The sequence below is a fragment of the Heteronotia binoei genome, chromosome 3, assembly GCF_032191835.1.
Source record: "Heteronotia binoei isolate CCM8104 ecotype False Entrance Well chromosome 3, APGP_CSIRO_Hbin_v1, whole genome shotgun sequence".
NCBI classification, from domain to species: domain Eukaryota; kingdom Metazoa; phylum Chordata; class Lepidosauria; order Squamata; family Gekkonidae; genus Heteronotia; species Heteronotia binoei.
The window spans coordinates 59,689,722-59,705,387 of NC_083225.1; the positions used below are offsets into that span (position 1 = coordinate 59,689,722).

The 15,666-nt window shown below is 41.7% G+C and overlaps 2 protein-coding genes across 3 annotated transcripts in view; both read right to left on the bottom strand.

Annotated features, from left to right (window-relative positions):
- Positions 1–1,310: 1,310 nt before the first annotated feature.
- Positions 1,311–8,150, bottom strand: SLC25A6 (solute carrier family 25 member 6). The gene is made up of 4 exons (XM_060233900.1): positions 8,020–8,150; positions 4,499–4,985; positions 2,449–2,589; positions 1,311–1,939 (listed from the first exon to the last, which is right to left on the bottom strand). Exons 1-4 carry the CDS (start codon positions 8,128–8,130, stop codon positions 1,782–1,784), a joined length of 897 nt encoding a protein of 298 aa, XP_060089883.1. The 5' UTR covers positions 8,131–8,150; the 3' UTR covers positions 1,311–1,781.
- Positions 8,151–14,298: 6,148 nt separating this feature from the next.
- Positions 14,299–15,666, bottom strand: part of ASMTL (acetylserotonin O-methyltransferase like) — a 32,626-nt gene continuing 31,258 nt past the window's right edge. For both annotated transcript variants that reach the window (XM_060233901.1, XM_060233902.1), the window contains exon 13: positions 14,299–14,677. In XM_060233901.1, the coding sequence (XP_060089884.1) occupies positions 14,460–14,677 (218 nt within the window). In that variant the 3' untranslated portion in view covers positions 14,299–14,459. The remainder of the gene's footprint in view (positions 14,678–15,666) is intronic.

Below are 15,666 nucleotides of genomic sequence, written 5' to 3' on the forward strand. Positions count from 1 at the left end.
TGCAAGCCTATATGAATGAAAATTTATAAACACAGTTCTTCAGAGAGCAGAAAACAACCAGACCTTTAGTTAAAGTATGAAGTTATTTTACAATGTACTCTTCTTTTTTTGCCTAATATAATATTGTATACTCTATGAGATTTTTCAATAAATTTATAAAACTTTTTTTAAAAACCTTATTTTACAAATAGCTGCAGGCACAAGTCAAAACTTCTGAGGTCACATAAATTTGCTTAGTTGATTTCTAATGTCAAACAGTTCCTGCAAGTCCCAAGTCTTGAGCACTCCAAATTCATCTGAGTTCTTTAATCTTTATTGCTATTGTATGAACTCATAAGTTTTTATTATAGCTATAAACTAGTATATACATAAAGGCCTAACCAATATTGCCAGTTAAGGAGAACTCATTTCCATGTAAGTATGGATTCCAACTGCCCTTCAGTTTTTGAGCTTCTGGATTTTCTTTTATTAAGTACTACAAATTACCAACAAATCACTGAGCTCAGTGATACTGGGACCTTTCGTCCCATTATGCTACTAAACAGTTAAGACTGCTCTATCAAATCTTACAGTATTTTTTTCCAGTATTTACATTGCTGGTTAAGAATCACAAGAGGGAAAAAATGGCCAATTCCACACTAGCCTTTGTCCTGGTCTCATTCTTAGCTCTTGAGTTTGTAGGAGGCAAGGAGCAAGCAGGGCACACACAGCCCTGCTTCATAGATGCCAATGCAGGATCTGGAAAAAAGAGCCACCTTGAGGAGCCCCACACAGAAGGGAGGGAAGTGCTAAATGCAGAATCAGTCTAAGCTGGACAATGGTTCAAGTTTCATATAAGGAGCCACACCAACATCCAATCTAGTTTCCTATAATTACTAGTATCCTTCATCATATATCCTAGTGCAACTTTAAACTTGCCAGCATTACACCCATATATCCAATGGAATGTATCACATCATTAGAACTTATTTTCTAGCAGAAGAGAACTTAGATTTGGATCAACAGAATGCTATAATGTACTGTATGTACAGAAATAAGATCATTGCTTGTGAAGTCACCCTACCATTTACCCATTTATAAAAGTGGTACCTATTTCTAAAGCAAGTCATTATATACACACTGACAAGATACTAAGGTACTCCTCAGGCTGCATTTTGCCCATCATCATTTTTACATAACAAACTTTTATAACAGCCTGCTTTCTTTTTCTATTCGCTAAAGCCTAATTTTAAAACGAAAATGAAATGTTTTTTTTTTTTATGTACAAGGCTTCCAGTGGTCAGATATAACAGCAAATTCAACACAAAGAACAGGGTTAAGTACATTTATTGTTTCACAGAATGCCCCAAATTTAAAAGAACACAAATGCTAGATGTTCAGCTGTGCAAGTACATAGTGCTTAAGTACAAGTGGGGAAAAACGTGATTTGTTAGATGAGTAGTTCTCCAAACATGATTTTATGGTCCTGTAAAATAAGACTTGAAATTTCAAGCTGATCTACAAGCAAGTGCAAATCAGCTCCCTTGGACCTAATACAACCTCCACTATAGTAAACACCAAAAACAGACAATCAGTGAACTGAACAGTCTATTCTGATACCTCAGTAATGGTATTCCAAAGTACACCAGTTCACTGAAGGTAGTTTCTAAGGACTACTTAGAAACATGATCTGGTCCCGATAAATAGACGCTGCACAGGAATTTCAGAAAATCAAATGGTCCATAATGGTAAGTTATGCTACATGATCTGTTCAATTTAACCTCACAATTTTAGTAAAATAGTTAGATTACTTTCTTGAACTCATCATACAACACAAGAACAAAAGCTCCACCCATGCCCCGAAGAACATTAGACCAAGCACCCTTAAAGAAAGCTTTTCCGCCTTCATCTTTTGCTATCTTCCTCCAACAGTCAATTGTTCCAGAGTACATGATATCACCTGTGGGAAAAAAGAAACCAAGCTCAGTTCACCTGAAGCATTTAGTTTCAAGACCACATGAAATTTCGTGTGAAGAAATGTAAAAGCTGTACAGAACTGAAAATAAAATGTTTCAGAACTCATTTTACTACAAAGTAACTACGCATTAAGTTAGGGAAACTGTTTCAACTATATACTTTCACTTGTTACACCTTTAACTAGGCAATGAGAGAAGCAAAGATGAGACTGTATTTGAATAATGAATATGTGTAGTCAGTTTCAACTCTATGAATTTGTCCATAAAGCAAAATTAATATAAGACACATACCACTGATAAATACCTATAAAACTATCACATATGAACAGACTGAAAGCTGTTCAAAGGCTTTTCAACCTTAACTTCACTTTCCAACTGACTTTATCAAGTTATACAAGGTGTCAAACTTTCAACGATTTACACTTAAACCAAAACATAAAGCCACCAAAATGTTACTTCATACTTCTATAAGGGAAAAAAAAGCACTGGTTACCTGCTTTACGCCCAGACTGCATCATCATACGACGACGCACGGTGTCAAAAGGATAGGAGACCACACCAGCTACCGCAGTTACAGTCTGTGCAATCATCCAGCTGATCACAATATGCGTGTTCCGAGGATCTGGAAGCATACCTGTAATGAAAGAGAGCAGTTTCTGAAAACAATGATAAGTATATACTGCTTCATAATTTAAAAATACCAGCACCTTGCACTTGAAAAAAACAGGCACAAAACAACACACTAGACTGTATCTAGTCTTCTAAAAATACATCATAACTTTTAGTTAACTTAGCAGTAAATACACAAACCAACTGATGAAAGCTACAAACAAGGTAGGTTCACTGACTATTCAGCAGAGAGAAAAACTGAGTTTATTTTGATAAGCTGCTTTTGATTCCACATTGGAGAGAACTTGGCTTACATCACTGTTTCCCCTTCCTCCTCATTATAGCCACTCTATAAGGCAGGTTAGGGTGACTGCTCCAAGATTCCCAGCCCCCAGGAAGATTTCATGACAAGAGTGGCGATCTGAACCTAGACCTCCCAAATGCTAGGACAATGCTCTAACCACTACACCACAGCGGCTCTAATGATGTTATACTCAGCAGCCTAACCCAGATTGCTGGAGACTGTACTGTCATGTTTTGTGACAGATGTCAGATTCAGTCAAGCCTGAAATACTAAAGACTGTTTCACATATTTGTAATCACAAATAACCTCTGACACTTACAGAAGTAATGTAGTACTGCAGTTTGCTATGCAGGCAGGAAAAGTGTCACATGTGAAGTAGTCAGTTTTACAGCCTGATCCTATGTATGCTTAAGAGGCAGCTCCAAGGATTCTATGGGCTGTACTTCTAAGTACCGGACTGTAATCGTTATTTCATTTCTAACCCACGTAACTCCAGAGAAGATAATTACATAGCACTTTTACAAGCATCCAAAGTGCACCTGGCCAGAGCTGGTCAAGATAAAATCTCAACTTATTTAAGGACCACCTTATTAACCTACTTCAACCACTGCTAATCATCTTTTGAAGCCTTGCTTTGGGTACTCCTACCACCTGATACCAGATGGGCAGAAACACAAGAAAATGACTTCTCAGTTGTGGTACCAAAACTATGGCTCTCCCCCGCCCCCCAAGAGACTTGTATGCCTTCCTTCCGCTACTTAGTGAAGATTTTGGTTTTGTTTGTTCTCTCACTGACTTTCTAGTCCTCCTAAAAAACCAGGTGGCTGTGGTGATTCAGAGTATTTTCACCCAGCTTCAGCTGGTGTGTCAACTGTGTCCATTCCTGGTCTCTCAGATCTAGCCTCAGTGATCCATGCCTTGATTACATCCAGACACGACTACTGCAGCGCACTCTCTGCTTAAAGCTACCTTTGAAGAACGTTTGGAGACAGCAACTAGTACAGAACACTGTGGGTAGACTGCAGGTTGAGGACAGCTATTGGGAGCAGCAATTATACTAGCTACTGATCTGTTCCCAAGCCCAATTGGCAGTGTTGTGGTTTTGAAGTTTAAATCCCTACAGTGTCTTGGGACCACTATGACTTGGGACCACAGTGTCTGAAAAGACCATCTTCTCCCTTATATTCCTGCCTAGAAATTCACAGGGAGATGCCCTCCTACAGCCCCATCAAAGAAGTTTGTTTGCTGGGTACATGTGAAGGCCTTTTCAGTGGCAGCTTCATGATTATGGAATAGCCTCCCCAAGGGGGTGTACCTGGCCCATTCACTTTCTATCTTTGGGAGGCAGCTGAAACCAGTTTTATTTAGGACAGCTTTTGATTAAAGTAGTCCTAAACTGTGATTTTAAGTGTTTTTATGTAATCTATTTTATTAATATTGCAAGTCACCTTGAGATCTGTAAGGAAGAAAGGTGGCTAATACTTTAAATAGGTAAATATGTGTTTATGTTTAGGTTTAAATAACTCTGTGTTTAATAAACACTGTTTTCAACATTGTGGAATGGTTGTCTCTTTGGGACCCTGTACTTAGTAGAAAGGCAGCATACTCATTTTTAAATAAATAAATTTACCTTTTGCTGTGTCATAAATTCCAAAGTAGGCAGCTCTGTAGATGATTATACCCTGAACGGAGACATTGAACCCTTGATATAAACCACGTAGGCCATCAGACTTGAAAATTTTCGCTAGACAGTTGCCCAAACCGGTGAATTCTCTATCAGCACCAGCCTTTCCAACATCAGCAGCCAGACGGGTTCTTGCAAAATCCAATGGATAGACAAAGCAGAGAGATGTAGCTCCAGCTGCTCCTCCAGAAGCCAGATTACCAGCAAAATACCTCCAAAACTGTGTGTGTTTGTCTACTCCTCCCAAGAATACTTGCTTATACTTATCCTTGAAGGCGAAGTTGAGTGCCTGAGTGGGGAAGTATCTGATGACATTGGCCATATTTCCACGCCAAAAGGATAATGCTCCTTGCTCTTTTGGAATGCGAACAACACAATCAATGATTCCTTTGTATTGTTTATCAGCAGCAATCTGTTTACTTGCATGTTGCACCTGTAAGAAACAAGGCTTTCATGATTGCTCTGAATATGGGGATTTCAATAATTAATATTCAAAAGCAGTATTGACTAGTTCCATTTTCTAACACAAATGCACATTTTAAATATTTCATTACAAGAGTTAAGGAAGAAACAACATAAGCAAACTTAAAAGACTGAAGAATAACTAGCTATCTATGTTGTTAATTCAGATGGATAGCCATGCTAGTCTGAAGCTACAGAACAAAGTTTGAGTCTAGTGGCACTTTTAAGACCACAAAGTTTTATTCAAGGTATAAGCTTTTGTGTGCATGCACACTTCTTCAGATACAACGAAACAACATGTCCTCAACCATTACATATGGGGGGAGGGGGAGTTGTTTGCCAGGAAGGGATAGTTAAGAGTCAAAATGCATAAGTAACTGAGTGATTATAGCCAAGACTGGATTAAAGCAGCTGGTAAAATCTGTGAATAGCAGTAAATTAGCATATAAATACAAGACCTAACAAAGAACATATGAGAACTACATTTGAGTCCAGTGTCACCTCCAAGACCAACAGATTTCAATTCTGGGCATAAGTGAAAACTGAGAGTCTTCTTCGAAACACTTAAAGAGATTTTCTCAAATGTTACATATAGGTGAGTGAAACTTTGGCCCTGGAATTAGGAGACCACAGCAACAAAAATGAGAATTTGATACAAAATATAGAGTCAATCACCCATCCCTGCCTCAGCAAGGCTCAGGGCAATGCACACTTCTTAGATACATTGAAACAGATTTCCTCAAATGTTACATATAGGTAGAGGTTAGTTGCCAGGAAGGGCAAATAAGAATCAAGATAACTGAGCAATAAATACAACTAAGACTGTAATAACACATTTGGTAAGACCTGTGCATAGCAGCATATTGGAATACAGATAACAAATTAGCAACAGATGTGATAACAGTGTCAGTCCAGTGGCTCCTTTAGGGCCAACGACATTTAATGATAAGTAAGAACTGAGTGAGGATATGTAGTGGGATAAGAAGCTGATATTTCTGTTAAGCCCTGAGGGTACCATTGTCCTGAGTGTTGTAATAACTTGTAATTCAGCAATCTCTCTTTTTGATTTGTTTCTGAAATTTCTTTGCAATAGAAATGTTCTCCTACAGGTTTCTTGGTTTTGTGATTCTTGATGTCAGATTTGTGTTCATTTATCCATTGGCATGGGGTTTGCCCTATGTAGACATGGTTGGTATTAAATGGTATATAGTGTTAGAAGATAAACAAGTGAATAAGACTGAGATGGTATAGTTCAGGGGTGGCCAAACTTGCTCAATGTAAGAGCCACAAAGAATAAACGTCAGATGTTTGAGAGCCACAATACATGACAAATACTACACACACATTTTTTATTAATACTGGACTTGGTGGCACAGCCACTTTACATGCTCACTTTTCTCCATCGGCTCTTGCATTCTCTTTCCCTGCTCTAGATGTCTGGATGACCACTGTGATGGTGGAGAAGAGCCTGCCTATTTCCTCCTCTTCATACATGGTGGAAATGGTTGCCTACCTATGGGTCAGCACTGAGGCCATGATGCTATGCATGCTTACTCAAGAAAAAGTCTCAGCCTCTGGGAGACACACAATATGCGTGGAAGAGCCACATGTGGCTCTCAATCAGCAGTCTGGCCACCCCTGGTATGGTTGATAGTGTTAGGTCCAGTGATTGAGTTGCCTTGGTGTATGTGGCAGCAAAGTTGGAATCTGGCTTTATTATAAGCCCTGATATCAGTGCCCATGTTAAAGTTAGATGTTGTATTACTGCAAGTGAGGAGTTGTTGGCTGTTATTGACTGTAAGGAGGAGTTAACTGTCAGGATGAAACTAATAAGTGGTAGTTATGGAATGAGAATTCTTACTACATGGTTTTTTTAAAGGAAAGGCATTAAGTAGAACATTATCTTAGCAAAAAGGATGTAAATATTTTTAGAATAGTCCATTCATTTGGGCTACTTATGCTTTACTTATGGTCAAAAGGCACCTTAGTAAAGCTGATGATGAAAAGCGTAATCAGAACAAAAGATCAATTTCCCAAAAGGAAGCTAATGGACCATAATGTCATAATCTTAACATACAATGAAGTTAAGAGTCAGGTAAACCAATGCTCACTTTAAACTTGGGAAAGTCAAAAGGCCTTATCATCCATTTTTGCCTCTGAAAGCACAGTGGGGTGAGACTTTCAAGTGACACTGGTAGCATTTTTAACAAATATCTGTCCATAAAGTAACGCCTGCTTTCTTCTCCTGAAGACCTGCGTTTTATAGCAACCCTTTTTAAAAAAGATGCCTGAAAGCTGAACCACACTCTTCCCAGCAGTCAGGCGGCAAAGCCACTTAGGGCTTTCCCGGGCAGTGCAGAGGGAACTTGGTGCGGGAAGGGCCGGACCATCAGCCCCTCTTCCCACGCCTGCCCGAGCTCCCCCCCCCTCCGAGTTCAGCTGCAGCGCGAGCGACGTCACGCCCCCGCCCCTCTGGCGCTCTCAGCAGGGGGCGGGACGACGGTGGAGCCGCGCGAGGGGGGCGGGGAGTCTGTCAAGCAGCCGCATCTCGTGCAGGCGGGGCCTACCAATCCGACTAGTGAACTCCCGCTCCCAGACAAGCCCTCCCTTTTGTGACAGACAATTGGCCATACGTCTGTCGCCGACGAAGATGGCGGCTGCCTCCCTCCCCCCCCCGCCCCGTAGGAGAGAGTTGACACGCTGAGGAAAGAACAGATAAAAACGCACGCTCGGCGCAGAAGGGGGCGGGGCGTTGCAGGCACAAGCCCAACCGACCCCCCCCCCCGGCGTTCTAGAATGGACCCGGCCGCACAGCAGCCCCGCTGGCGAGCGCACCGCCCACGTGACCGGCGTTTTAGGAGTGGGGGGGAGGAGGCGCGCGAGCGTCCCAACGCCCCTTTGTCCTTGCCGAGGAAGCCCTCCCCACCTTCGATTCACGAGCGAGGAAAATTGCGTCACAACCCCTCCCCCCTCCCGCCCCGTGCTTTTTTCTACCGCGGCCCCACCTGGAGCAGCAGCTTGACTCGCTCGATGGGCGCCACCGCCGTCTTGCTGATAGCCGCGGCCACGCCGCCTGCCAGGAAGTCCTTGGCGAAGGAGAGCGCCTGGTCTGCCATAACAGCGTCGGACGGGCCCGGCAACGAAGACGCTGTCAGCACAGCTTAACGCCCGCAAAAAGGAAGGACCCCTTTCGGAGCATGAGCTAAATGGCCGGCCCGCTAGGCCCCGCCCGCCCGCCGCCATTGGTAGGCAAGGCGCAAAGGGGAGGGCTCTTGGGGGGAAAGGATGCACTCGCCAGCCCTTCTCCTTCTCTGGCCGGGTTAATTGACCAGCAGCCTTTCTTCACAGGGTGCCGCTAGCCCTGCGATGGTGAAGCTTTGCTCCTCGTGGTCCTGAACGGGGGAGGAACCTCGGCAGAGGCAGCGCTGTGATTGGCATTTCACTTCCAATGCGCTTTGGAATTGGCGCCTGCGGGACTCTGCGGGGAGCATCGCTCGGATGCAAGAGGTGGATGCGCGCTTCTTCTTTGGTACAGTCCCGACCAGGGGATGCAGACTCCTCACAGCTTTTATAGAAGAATCTGGCCCTGCGCAGCCGGAACCAGCGAATAAATTAAATGCATGGGGAGATGATCTGCCACTTCGAGTGAGAAACCCGTCTCCTGACTTGTGTGGATTTCATGTTGTGTATTTTGGCTCTAGGCCGGGCAAGAAGGTATAATATAGGGATGCGTTTTACACAAGGGTAATAAACCCAAACTTGACTTCTCAGTGGACTTGCTCAGCCGTATATCGGGCTGCGCCAGAAAAGTGCTTTATTGAATTTAGATTTCGTCTCCCTCGGGGGCTGGTCGACGATGTCGCAGCAGGCCGGTGGGGATGCTTGGCTTCCGGGATAATTTCTGCGACAGAATAATATGTCCACGAGACGAATATATTGGAAAGGGGGTTTATTTTTCTAATGTAAGCCAATGATATTATGGTGAGAAAATGGGATATAAATCTGACATGGGTGGCCAAACGGCAGTTCAGGAGCCACATGTGGCTCTTTCACACATATTGAGTGGCTCATGAAACAAAATACTTCTGAAGCTGCAGAGGGCATTTTATTAATGCCATCCATCAATAAAAAACACCCTGCAAGAAGGAGGAAGCTGGCTTAGCTGGAACTACTGTTTGATAGTTTTATGTAGCTAGGTAGTATGGCTGCCAAGATTCCGCTGGGGGCTGGAGATCCTCCGATTTGGGGGCCTCCAACCCGCCAGCATGGAGTGGGCTGCCTGGGGGATCCCCGCCCCCAAAGAGCTCCATCATTGCACATGTCCAGCATGATAATGTCACCCGGAAGTGACATCATGCAGGGCACATTGCACCCGGGACACTCTAGCATTCAGGGGAAAGTTCTATGGTACCATAGAGTTTTAACCCAAATCCTAGAGTGTCCCCAGCACGACGTGCCCTGTGTGATAATGTCACTTACAGGCAGACCTTGAATTCAGCAGGAGTACAGCTCCTGAACCTTTGTGAGCGTTCCCCTTCCTCCTCCCCACCTACCTACCTTGTCCACTGAACAGTAGGTGCAGCTGCATAACAATCCCTGGATGAGCTCCACCACCTATTTTTCTACAAAATGACTCCTGCTTACAGGTGATTTTATCATGGCACATGCATGCAAAGCATACATTAATTTAGTCCCCTGCCATGGCCAAGGTAGAACTTGGCAACCCTACTACATAGGGTGTGTGTTTTTCATAACCTGGGAGATTCAGAATCAGCATCTCATGGGCATTTGTTATTGATGGATCCACTTTAGTATCAAATTTTGCTGAATGTGCAAACCAGGGATCCTCAGCCTTTTTGAACCCGTGGCAACCTGTGCAGATTTGAAAAGGGGTAGTGGGGTGCCAGGGAAAGTACTGGCCAGTGCTATGGTGCTCATGGATTCACATTTGGGATCACTGTAAACGAATTCCTTCATCCATTGTCCCATTGCCTATTGTTTGTTCTACCACATACTGATGTTGAACCACAAGCTTATTAGATTTCGGATCATTGTTGGTCTGTAGTCTGAATTGAAATTCAGTAAAATTATCCCTAAATTACAACTGCCAGGGCAAAAACAGTTTTACCAGAAATTAAGGTGCTAGAATAGCCACATACTTTATCATAAAGCAAGGATGAGGAAATTGAAAGGAACTTGGGCACTTTTAAGGACAAGCTGAAACTCATATATTGGCAAGTAAAATAAGTTTTTTACTTATAACAAAAAGCATTTGGCTTTAAAGCTTCAGACCTACCCTTGGGAAATCAAATTTACAGTTGTTAAGTATTCTTAGACGTAGCACTGCTCCTGGATCACCAGGTAGCAGTTGGGGCTCACTGGGGCCAGGCCTGGAAGTGACTACCAGGCGACTTGGTACCATGCAACTTGCACAACTCACCTGAATCTGGATGCCTGCTAATGTTAAATTACTCCATGATAGCCAATGTGGCATAGTGGTTAGAATTTCAGATTAGTGTCTGGGAGACCATAATTCAAATACCCACTCCACCATGGAAGCTCATTGAGTGACTTCAGAACAGCCACACACTTTTCAGAGGATAAAGTGCAGAATGATGTAAAGCTGCTTTGGGTGCCAACTATGGAGAAATCTGGGGAATAAATGAAATAAATATGAGGAACAACTAAAAGGGAAATTAGGAAGATGAGGAACAACTAAAAGGGAAATTAGCAGAAGGAAGCAGGGAATCTTAAGAATACATTGATTGCTAGAAGAGAAAGAGGAAATAGTGTTGAGAAGCGGATACAGGGGAAAGTGAGCCCCCCTGAATCTTTTGCAGGTTCTCCACTATGCAACTGTGAGCAGAACAGGAACTGGCACCATGCAACAAGGACAGAATTTTCCCGAGAGGGGCTGCCATTGGAAGGAAAGGAGAGAAAGCTGAAGAAAGAGTGGAGGAAATCCACTCTTTTCATTTCTCTCTGTGTGAACACATATATTTAACAACTCCAGTAAATTTAAAATGAGCAATGCTGCAATTAATCTAAATGATCAAAATTAAAAATTACAGCTAAAATGGAGGTTGTACTACACATGATTTATGGTTTTACTGTGCAGTTCTTTATTTAGGCCTTAAACTATGTAGAATTAAATACTGCATTGAGGTACAGGATTGAGTATATCCGCAACTGGAGATGTTAACCTCCATCTTAAGCAGTTCAGCAAAGCTGTTACTTACTCTGCTGATCACAACTGTGTGAGAAAGCCTGCAAAGCTGCTGTGTCAGGGTTGTATTAATAGAATATCTGAAAGTTTTACACTCTGATTACAATGCATATCAGCAGGCATATGTTTTTAATTTTACAGTAACATTGGATGTTAACAGAATGTTGTTTGCTAATCATTTTTTTCCTTATAATCATTAGAATGTTCAGACTAGATACTACTCCCCACATTTTTTCCCTGGAGTTAGTACATGTTTTGATAGTGCACATATTCCTGCAAAGCCCTCCTTTGATATGGGAAACAAGCTCAGGGGGGTGTTTGCTTTAGAAGTGTGGTAAGATTTTGTTTAGCACACCCTGGGGCAAAGGATTACTCACATCTTTTTATCTCTAGAGCTCTTCTGTTTCCAAGAGTAATTCTGTCTACATAACATACGTTCCTGAAGCAATATGTACTAGCTTGGTGCATAATTCCTCTGTAAAATTTAGCAATCGAGGGTATTGTAAATCTCTGGAGAAATACTGTTAACAGACCATAGCAACCAATTTTTTTAGCATCTGCATTATATATCAGGAGTCAGGGCAGAGCTATAGATGTTGTGGCATTCAACACTTCCTGGTGTAGTTCTTGCTGTGCCCCTCTCCTTGCTCATGCTTCATCTCCCAAGCCCTATCCCCTCCCTTGGCCACTTGGCACTTGAGTGAGCAGTAGTGCTGCAGCCCCGAGAGATAACCCAGGCATGTGACTGGACAATGACTGCTGCAAGCAAGAGGGAAGATCAAGCAGTTAATGTTTATTATATCCCAACAAGGTGGAAAATCCCACTACCCCTCTCCTGTCCCTACACCTTCCCTCCCACCCTTTATCCTTGAATGGTAGTGGCTTCTCCACTTTCCTTCCCTCCCACTTAGTTTATCTTCTGCACCTCAGCTGCCATTTTCTTTCAGACACTCTTTCAGCCTCCTGCACCTTGTCCCCATTTCTATTTAAGTCTTCCTCTTCTCCATGTTTTTCCCTGTGTCTTGTCACATCTCCTGACTAGATGAAAGAATGGTAGGCAAATTAGAATGCCTTCTGTTGTCCCCCCCCCCCCATGCAGACACCACTTTTTACTTTTTAAAGAACTTATTCCCCCTCAATTTTGAGGATTTTTTCTACATCTCCCTTACCAATATGTAGCACCGCTGGGCAGATTTTTGGCCCTGGGGCCAAAATTGGAATTAGATATGATTTTCCATGGCTGAAATGGAAATGAAATAGTTACAAATGTAATGCATTTCTCTGTTGGTGTATGAGTGAAACCTTTGCTCTAATTGTTACATAAAAAAATGAAAAGGAATTGTTAATGCCTGATATTTATGGCTTCAAGACTTCATTTAGTCTGCCAAACAAAGCTGTATACAGCTGTAACCCTGCTGACAGAGCTGACTTCAGATGTTTTCCAAAGACCCCAAGTAGTGTCCCTCTTGTGTAAGTTGAGAAGAGCAAGAATTCTGCCAAAGACTGCCCAGGCAGAACTGCTAAGGGCAAACCATAGATCAAAGGAAAACATCACTTGCATGCAAAAAAGTAGCCATCCAGCCATTTTTAAGGAAAGGCTATTTGAGATGAAAAACTGCTAGAACTAAAAACTAGAACTATCTATAGACTTTTTCATAGAGTCAAGAGTGTTTTTGTAAAGCAAATGAAGAATGCAAGCTTTAAGACACTACCAGAATAGAAGGAATGCTGTCAAAGAAATGTGTGCTCTGGATTTCTTTCCTTTTTAAAAATGTAAATCCCATACTCTCAGTTTTAAAATCTCCTGAGAAGCCTATGAATGACTTGCATACATATCACTACTACCAGAGGAGAGAGAAACGCCTTTATAATATATGAACTATAGGCCAATCACAACACCTTACAAACAATTCACAGATGTGCTTTCCACAGCAATGATTTCTGCTTTAGCTCTGGGACCTATAGATCAGTTCTATCAGTATGCCTCTTCTTTCCTTTCTTTTTTTAAAAATAAATTTCTATAGCCAAGATCTGTCTGAAAAAAATATTTTAAAGAACCATCCTAAGTGACAGTCCATAGAGAACAGTCAGAGATATAGACAAATTAATAGGATACTTGGGGAAAATCAAAGCAATGGCTCAGAAAGTATGTCCACAACCCTTCTGTCTGCTACTGAAATAAAGATATTTGTTGCTGGGTAAGGTATTGGCAGGCAGAAAGAAATCCTCTATTTTTACTCTTTTAAAGGATGAAGTAAAACATTACAATTCTTCTTGGCCCTGTGAAGTATGAATGGATATATTTATAACTTTTTATTTGGTTAATCTTCTGAAATCCATTCAGACTTGGCCATGCACATACTCAGTAATCAGAGAATCCAAAAGGAAAACATCCTGTTAGATTATTAATATGGTTAAGTTTAAATAAGACACATTTACTGCAATCACGAATTTGGAGCATCCAGTTTAAAACTAAAGTATATGAAGAATTCCAGAAACACAGGGCTAGCTTGCAAGGAGAGATTTAATCCTTATACTGTACCATGTGATGGAGTTTTGAGAATTTGTGCTTGTTTTTTTTCTGAAGAACACAAGTCATTATAATCCCATTTTCTTTAAGAATGTTCCTTTCAAACCACTTGGGATCCATTTTTCAAATGATATCCAGAAAGCAGCTTCCCAAAGTCAAAACTCTTTTTTCCCCCTTTTGAGATCTTACCAAGTTTTTCCATGCATTCAAACTGTATAGCATTTCCTACTGCTAGGAATAAATAGAAGACTAGTCTGGATGTACAATGTATCCTCTTTCTCTCTCTCTTTTCTATATGGATACAAAATAAGTAAAAGTTTGCACATCTGCAATCCTGGTGAAGTCATTTGAGCATTTTAAAATGCAACTTTTTGGTTTCTCTGGTTTCCTATTTGTAACTTGAATTTCGAAGAGCTCTTTCAAAGAAAACAAGTAAGGATGAGGAGTCAATATACATTCACAGCCAGAAACAGTCTCTGACCATACAATAAGGCTTTCCTAATCCACTGAGAAGAAAGAAAATTAGAATTTTTCTTAGGGCTGTTTTAATCAAGAGAAGTAGTATAAGGTTTTATAAACGGCTCATCCTGTATCACAGCAGTCCTGAGCAGAAATTAAGACCACAAATATAAAAACATATATTAATTCTGGGAGATGAATTTGCTTGCCTCAGGTATTGGGTACTCAGTTTAATGGGCAGACACTTTCTTGAAGCACAGAATTACATCTAACAGATTTCCTGTTATCTTAATCTGCACACTAGTGAATCCATATTTTTCCAGTAACTGCTGGTATTCTGAACCACTTCTTTGCTTGCCTTCTGTCATGGTGAGAGACTGTAAAACAGCTCGGACAGGACTTGTTTGCTTTTCATCCAGCACGGTTTCTGCTACTAACAAAGCACTTCCTGCATGTCCAAAAGAGAAACAAAAATTGTTTAATAAACCATGCCTAATTTCAAAATTGTTAATTTCATTTTTTAAAAAATCTATAGAATGGGTTTCAGAGCTGGATGATTTCCTTCTTTCCCTGCAGTTTTGAATCCAGAAATTAGGAGACCATGTCTTCAAATACAAGGGGGTTTGAGAGCCTTTCAATTCATGTGAATGGTTCCTCATCCTCTTGGAGAGGAGTGACAAGTGGAGTGCCTCAAGGATCTGTCCTGGGACCTGCTTTGTTCAACATCTTTATAAACAATTTGGATGAAGGAATAGAGGGAATGCTTATTAAATTTGCTGATGATACTAAATTGGGAGGGGTTGCAAATACAGAACAGGGGTGGTCAACGGTAGCTCTCCAGATGTTTTTTGCCTACAACTCCCATCAGCCCCAGCCAGCATGGTCAATGGCTGGGGGTGATGGGAGTTGTAGGGAAAAAAACATCTGGAGAACTACCGTTGGCCACCCCTGCAGTAGAAGATAAAAACAGGATGACCTTGACAGGCTGGAAAACTGGGCTAAAATCAATAAAATGAATTTTAACAGGGATAAATGTAAAGTTCTGCATTTAGGTAGGAAAAATCTAATGCATGGTTATAGGATGGGGGAGACTTGTCTTAGCAGTAGTATGTGCGAAAAGGATCTAGGGGTCTTAGTGGATAATACACTGAACATGAGTCAACAGTGTGATGCGGTGGCTAAAAAGGCAAATGCAATTTTGGGCAGTATCAACAGAAGTATAGTGTCCAGATCACGTGATGTGATGGTATCGCTTTACTCTGCTCTGGTAAGACCTCACCTGGAGTATTGTGTTCAGTTTTGGGCACCACATTTTAAGAAGGATACAGACAAGCTGGAAGGGGTCCAGAGGAGGGCGATGAAGATAGTGAGGGGTCTGGAGACAAGTCCTATGAGGAAAGGCTGAAGGAGCTGGGGATGTTTAGCCTGGAGAGGTGG